General features: G+C 35.1%; 1 protein-coding gene across 1 annotated transcript; it reads left to right on the forward strand.

Moving 5' to 3' along the window:
- Positions 1 to 4,092: 4,092 nt before the first annotated feature.
- On the forward strand, positions 4,093 to 5,948 carry polr1g (RNA polymerase I subunit G). Its single transcript, XM_051863788.1, has 3 exons — positions 4,093 to 4,289; positions 4,380 to 4,509; positions 5,110 to 5,948. Exons 1-3 carry the CDS (start codon positions 4,247 to 4,249, stop codon positions 5,795 to 5,797), a joined length of 861 nt encoding a protein of 286 aa, XP_051719748.1. The 5' UTR covers positions 4,093 to 4,246; the 3' UTR covers positions 5,798 to 5,948.
- The last annotated feature ends 1,815 nt before the right edge of the window (positions 5,949 to 7,763 follow it).

The raw sequence follows: 7,763 nt of genomic DNA on the forward strand, positions 1-7,763 counted from the left end.
TTAAAAATATCTTCATTTGTGTTCCAAAGGTGAACGAAAGTCTTACGGATTTGGAACGACATGAGGGTGAGTAAATTATTTTTTTTTCTTTTCTTTTTTTGGGGGGGTGAACTAGCCCTTTAAGAAAGCACAAAAAAATGGCTGTAGATACAAAATAAAAAAAACCCTCAAGAGCCCACTTACTTTATGCACTTAAAGTAATCTACGCATTACAAGTCACAGTGTGATTTAATTGCTTGCTGTTGGGTGTTGATAATCAGCAGCTCAAATTCGGAGGCAAAGCCTTTATTTTCCACGAGAGATTCTCTTCCACTCACTGACATCCTCATGAGGAATACTACAGCAAAGAGGATCAAAGCAGACACATTTCCAGCACTAAAACGTAATTGGTTGAGTGTCATTTAAATTGCAAGAGAAGCGCCGAAGTGGTGATGCATTTTTTAAACACTGTAGACTAGAGGATTGGATGTCGCAACAACATACTGTGGCATTTTAAATGCATGAGGCCTGATTTATGTTGTTAGGAAAAGCGTAAGATGGTGTATTCCGAGAAAAGGCATCAGTGTGTACAAGGAGTTTTTTTTTCTTTTCATATTCATGCTTGAAAGGCTGAGAACTATACTCAACATGTGTTTCACTGCACTTTGAACAATGGTAAAGTGATTTTGTGGGACTTTGCATCATGGTTCAACGATTTGACCTTGTGTCCACCTTCAGCTGTGTTGTGTAACAGGTTATATTGCATTATGTCTTAAGTATTTTAGAACTGATGATTCTTTGTGTGTCTGTGTGTGTATATATATATATATATATATATATATATAATTGTATATTTAATTCTAATATAATATACAATATACAATTTAAATATACACTACCATTAAAAAATGTAGGGGTCAGTAAGATTTTTTTAAAGGACATTAATACTTTTATTCAGTGACAGCAAGTCATTAATAATGCAATTAAAAATCTGTTCATTTGAACTTTCGTGGTTTCCACAAAAATATTATGCAGCACAACTTTCTACATAATAAGAAGAAATGTTTCTTGAGCACCAAATCAACATATTAGGATGCTTTCTGAAGGATCATGTGATCATGAGACTGGAGTAATGATGCTGAAAATTCATCTCTGCCATCACAGGAAGAAATTATTAAAATAGAAAACATATTTTATTACATATTTTGTTATTTTAAAAATCACAATATTACTGTTTTAGTGTATTTTTTATCAAATAAATGCAGCCTTGGTGAGCATAAGAGGCGCCTTTCAAAAATATTACAAAATCTTACGGAACCTAAACTTTTGAAAGGTCATGTACTTGTGTACATATTCAAATTATTATTGATAATAATAAGTACACTATTAATAATAATTTATTATTGTATAACAAGCTGACATGAGGAATATGATTTCTGGCCTTTCTACCATTAGTATCAAACACCTCATTTTGAGGGGAGCGGAGTGGTTTGAGGACGGGAGGTGCAAGATGAGTGCTGCAGGCGTCGTCTGCTGTAATGCTGATGTCATGGCATCTGCTGGGGGTCCAGGACGAGACAGAGGGTCAGTGAAATGACGCGCTCCCAGTTGACTGGACTGGAGGCGGGATGTGGTTGATTTTCCCATGTTCCCATCCCCTAAGTGAATAACCCCTTGTAAGAGTAACACCAAAGATGGGGGAACTACTCAAGATGTGCTTATGCCGATGGGAAGTAACCAAGTAAGCAAGCACCTCGTCATCTGGCTGTGCTTGATAATGTCAGAAAGTTCCAGTTCTCACTGGATTCACTGTCCTAAATGTTCTACTTCAAGTCTGGATGGCATTACGTTGTCATTCATTTAAAACATGAACTGATTTATTTGTTACATGTGAAGGCATGAAGTGTGTGTAAATCTATCAACCTACTCATAATTTTATATAATTTTATATATATATATATATATATATACACTATATACACACTACCGGTCAAAAGTTTGGAAACATTACTATTTTTAATGTTTTTGAACGAAGTCTCTTATGCTCATTAAGGCTGCATTTATTTCATAATAGATACAGAAAAAAACAATAATATTGTGAAATATTATTACAATTTAAACTTTAGTGTCACATGATCCTTCAGAAATCATTCTAATCTTCTGATTTGGATTAGGATTCAGGATTAGTAATATTCAGTTTTGGATTCAGGATTAGTTTAAAAAGTTCAAAATAGAATTTTTTTCTAGTCTTTACTATCACTTTTTATCAATTTAACACATTCTTGCTGAATAAAAATAAAAAAAATAAAGAGAGAGAGAGAGAGAGAGAAAATGACTGACCCCAAACTTTGAACAGTAGCGTATATTGTTACGAAAGATTTCTATTTCTAAATGATATTCTATTAATAAATTCTGTTATTTTTTTTTACTTTTTATTCATCAAAGAATCCAGAAAAAAGCATCACGGGTTAAAAAAAATATTAGGCAGCACAACTGTTTCCAACATTGATAATAAATCAGCATATTAGAATGATTTCTGAAGAATCACGTGACACTGAAGATGAAAATTCAGCTTTGCATCACAGGAATAAATTATATTTTAAAGTATATTAAAATAGAAAACCGTTATTTTAAATTGTAATAATATTTCACAATATTACTGTTTTTTTTAGTATTTTTGAATCAAATAAATGCAGCCTTGATGAGCATAAGAGACTTCTTTCAAAAACATTAAAAATAGTAATGTGTCTGTCTAAACTTTTGACCGGTACTGTATGTTAAATATTAATGTAAATTATGTATTCTACAACATTTGAATGCTTTGAAAAAAAAAAAAGGAAAATTAATATAAATAAATTTCTTTAAAAAGTGGCCTCTCCACGCAATGCACAACCAAAAATGAGAAGACTCATATTTTGTTTACATTCATTTTTGCTCAGTATTAATTTATTTACTTTTCATGTGTGCTCTAAAATTAAACCAGGACAACATAATCTGCTCGGTTCAGCCAAAACGCACACTACAAATCAACTCAATTTACAGATCTACCTCTCAGTCTTGATGCTCAAACTATATGGACTCTACGACCTGCTCAGTGACCTGCTATAAATGATATTGTTGTAAGGATCTTGTTCACTGGAGGAGGCTTCGAGTCTTCGTGAGGAGCATCTCCAATTACAAAACGCATCTACTGTGCTCTATTGCACTGGGGAGCTTTCCCACAGTATTGAACCTGAGATGAACTTGGTAAAATAAACGCAGAAGGGTAAGAGAATACCAAGCCCATGCCTTCCAACAAAGACTGGTATTTTACTATAATAATAATAATAATAATAAGGTTTGGTCTAAGAAGAAATCACAAGCATCTTCATATATCAACACAAATCTGTAATTTAAACTCTAATATTTTATGTAGATAGGCTACATTTTCTTTAAATAAATAAATACTAGGTACTTACAACAAAGTCTACTGCTATTGAATATTAACACCAATATTGCCAAGGAAAAAGATCCATTTGATAGACATTGACTTTTTGTGAAACATATAACAAGGCTGTTGTCACTATACAATAGCTTATTATATTTGTCATTCAGCAAAATGTAAACCGTAAAACTATTAATTAATTAATTAATTCACAAAATGCTAAATTGCAATTTTAAAATAGGCTATAAAAACATTTTGGCCTGGTTTAACAAACAGGGCTTAGATTAAAGCCAGGATTAGGCCTTAGTTCAATTAGGACATTTAAGTAGCTTTTATAAACATGCCTTAGAAGAAACATTACTGGTGTGCATCTTGAAACAAAACAATGGCACTGACATATTTTAAAATATGTCAGTGCAAGTTGCTTTCAGTTAAAACAAATGCATTTTAGTCTGGGACTAGGCTCACGCCTTGTCTGTGAATTGTAATTTTGTCATATATTACTTACATATTAATGTATACATGTGCAGCATATAAACGTGACAACTTGCCCCGACTGACATTCATGAAAAATACCTTCTAGCTAGCCTATTCCTGTCAAATTTTACAGAGTCCCATAGAAAAGCTTTATAAGTGCACCCTCTGCTGTCGCAAACGTGTATTACAAACACACGTTCTCCAAGAACTGCGACATAGAAGTCCTTCCGGGTCAAAGTTGATTCCGTTCCATCCATATGTGATTCACGTGTTTACATGGACATTTGTATTTGTAGCAAAGTATCGGTGACATTGGCATCCGAATACATTTATTTCATTCTGTTATAGTAAAAGCAGAGTGCCGATATGTCGCAAAGTGAAGCTCAGACTTCAGTAGCAAAGGAGAAAGGTAATGCTAACTAGCTCTGTTCATTATATACAGTAGTAAACTCGAATATGTATAGAATCTATTTAACTTTATTTTCTATTTTTTTCACAGTTTCAACGTACCAGTGTCCGGCTGATTTTATGTCCTTTTCATATGATTCCTCTGCTAATGCCTTATGGGACGGAGATGAACAGAAAGAATTATGGCTCATCAAAGCTCCAGCTAATTTTAATCCTAAAAGGTACAAAATAAACTGGAAATAACTTTTGAATATAATAATATCAATAATAATAAAAACATTAAATTAATAAAATTAATAATTATATTTTTGGTTAATAAATGTTAATTGTAATGATTTAAATTAACTAATAATGATTAGAAAGATCTAGTTGCAGTCTTGTATGTTTTCAACTAGGGTATTTATGATTTTATTTATTTTTAAAATATTGACAGGGTTCCCATTGTTATGGAAAACATGGAAATATTACTGCTTTTAAATTTCTTTTGGAAATGAATAAAATCTTTAAAAGGTTTCTACAGTTAATATACATTTTTCTGGTCATGCTGTTCTCAAAATGTTTTCTTTTGTTAGATATTGCTCTTTGTAAATGCTCCTATAGAGTAAAAAAACATGGTAACATTATAATTTCAGTCTGTCCATTAAGGATAACTGCCTGGCTAAATTGTTTAAATGTATTAACTTCAACATACCTCTACAAAATTATTTGTAAAATGTATATTTTAATAAAAACAAAACTCTGTATCAAGCTTTGCATAATTTAAAAATAGCTTTAATATGGGGTTGATCATTTCACTAATCATTGTTTTGTGTCATCTACAGCTTTGAAGACCTCAAAATTCCCTTATCAGGACTGGAAATGGTCCAGTCTTGTGGCACGACACCTAAGACCTACAGCATCCTCGGTGATAGGACGGCACCATCAGACCTCCATCTGCTCGTTTCCAAAGGAAAAAAACGTAAGCCTTCTCTCTGTTCCTCTGGCTTCAGTGGTGTCCTCAAGATCTCTAAGAGCCATGAAAACTGCAATGAGAACCAAGTCCCTGTTCCCATCCCATCCACTCCTGCTCCGTGCATCCCAGCTGGTCTCAAGCAACGTTTCCAGCCTTTTGGTAGTACCGTTGCAGCTCACGTGGAAGATGAAGTCACTGTAGTTTCTCCAACTGCACCCAAGAGAACTAGGCCGGATCCAAATGAGGGCGAGGAGCAAAAAAAGAAGAAAAAGAAAAAGAGAGACAAGAGGGAAGAGAACAGTGAAGTTTTTATCAAGCAAGAACAGATGCAAATTGACTGCGATCAGTTACATCCATCTGAACTGATGGAGGAAGAGCCAATGGAGGAGGGGAGGAGGAAGAAGAAAAAGGTTAAGAAAGAGAAGGAAAGATCGAGTGAAGACATGCTTGATGAAAGTTTAATATTCAAAACAGAGCCACTGGATTCTTCTTATGATTATAATGACACCCCAGGGAAAACTAAAAAGAAGAAAAAGAAGAGTAGTCGACATGAGTAGACTGTTAAAAGAACTTGAAATGTTCTATACATTTTGTTTGTCATGTTCACAAATGCTTACTGTGATATTTAACTGTCAAAATACAAGTAAGAAATAAGTATTTCTAACTGTGTCTGTCATAAAACAATTCAACGATTCTGTACAACACTCAGTATTACCTCAAAAGTGTTGTTTCTTCTGCTTAAAATCATTAATTTTTTTTGTTTATTTTGCTCTACTGCCATACAAAGCAAATGTACATCGCAGAGACAGACATGAAAGGGAAAATTCACCCCCAAAAAAACACAAATTCTGTCATCATTTATTCTCCATCATGTCATTCTAAACATTAGCTTTCATCTGTTGAAGATAAAATAATATATTTAAGAATGTTTCAAGTGTTTCATCCGAAAGTTGAGCCCTTGACTTTTTGATTGTATTGGCAAAAGTGTTTCAAAATATTTTCTTTTATGTTGGGTGAATTATCTATCCAAAGTGAACTGTATTAAGTGTTTTAAAGTACTACTTTTATGTTTCACAAAAAGAATAAAATTTGTGTTTTGGGTGAACTATCCCTTTAAAGGGTTAGTTCACCTAAAACACTATATATATATAATTACACACATACATACACACACGCACACATGCAATGTTTAATTTCATTGAAGGTCAAGCACAACAGAGGCAGCGTCACGTGTACAGCGTCGGCGTTCTGGCGTAAAACCTGGAAGCGCTGGACGTAAACAGCGTACGAGAAAGACGGGAGAAGAGATTGTTGAATAAAGTCGTTATTTTTGTTTTGTTTTTGCCCACAAAAAGTATTTTTGTCGCTTCTTAACATTAAGGTTGAACCACTGTAGTCACGTTGACTATTTTAATGATGTTTATACTACTTTTCTGGACAATGAATGACGGTATAACATTGCTTTCTATGGGTGATAAAAAAAAAGCCTCTCAGATTTCATCAAAAATATCTTAATTTGTGTTCCGAAGATGAACGAAGGTCTTGTGGATTTGGAACGACATGAGGGTGAGTAATGACAGAAATTTCATTTTTGTGTGAACTATAACCCTTTAAATACTGGGTTTCTGCAGTACTTGCAGTTCACCGGTAGGTGGCGGAAAATCTCCCTCTGTTGGTGGGAGCGCTGAAGGTCCGCCGCTTGTTCTGCACTGAGGTATGGTCATGTTTTCTAATGAGCACCGGCACGTTTGCCGCCTGCAAAATGGGTTTCTCTGCCCCTCCCACTGCGCACATGCAGGTAAAGCTCAACATCCCAGAGTCCAGTGGGATCACATTAGGAATTTCATATAGGCGCTGCTTGCTTCTGCTTTGATCAGGTATTTAAAGAATGCTGCACCTGCTGATACTCTCATTGAGAAGTGTTCGTGAATTTACTATTATTACAAACTAATTTATATATATAAAATAACTTTTCCACTCTAAGACTGCATGGACCATCTTCAAATGTGAACCTGTTTACAGCACCCACATCGTTTGGCATTTATTTTCTGAGTTTGAGTCACAGAAAGAGAAGTGATTTGTCACCACCTGTGATTTTATCACAGAGGCGGGGACGGTAATCACGTCCGTGCACGCGCCTGCAACTTGTTTTTCCCCCCCATATACACTCAATATTTTTCCCGCGGTATGCCATAGGCGTTATGAGATGCTTGAACATTGCTGGGTGTCTGGTGAGGCAGATAAATAATTGAATGCAGTCTGAAGTTTGGAAGCAACGTGCCCAGACTGTAAAGCAAAGCGCGGGCCCCTATGCGCCCTAAACTGATGCAAACGATAAGGTTCGGGTGGGGGAGTAATGGTTTTTCTTTTTATTTTTGAGCCAATCTCGTTTGTGCACACCCTCCCCCTTTTCACTGCAGCAATTCTTGTCTTTCTTCACTGTGGTGATCTCTCTCACTCATACGCTCCCTCTTCAACGTGCTCCATGCGGCCTGCAGCATTTGGGGAGGGGGGTTGGGGGAG

The sequence above is a fragment of the Ctenopharyngodon idella genome, chromosome 15 (assembly GCF_019924925.1).
Source record: "Ctenopharyngodon idella isolate HZGC_01 chromosome 15, HZGC01, whole genome shotgun sequence".
NCBI lineage: Eukaryota > Metazoa > Chordata > Actinopteri > Cypriniformes > Xenocyprididae > Ctenopharyngodon > Ctenopharyngodon idella.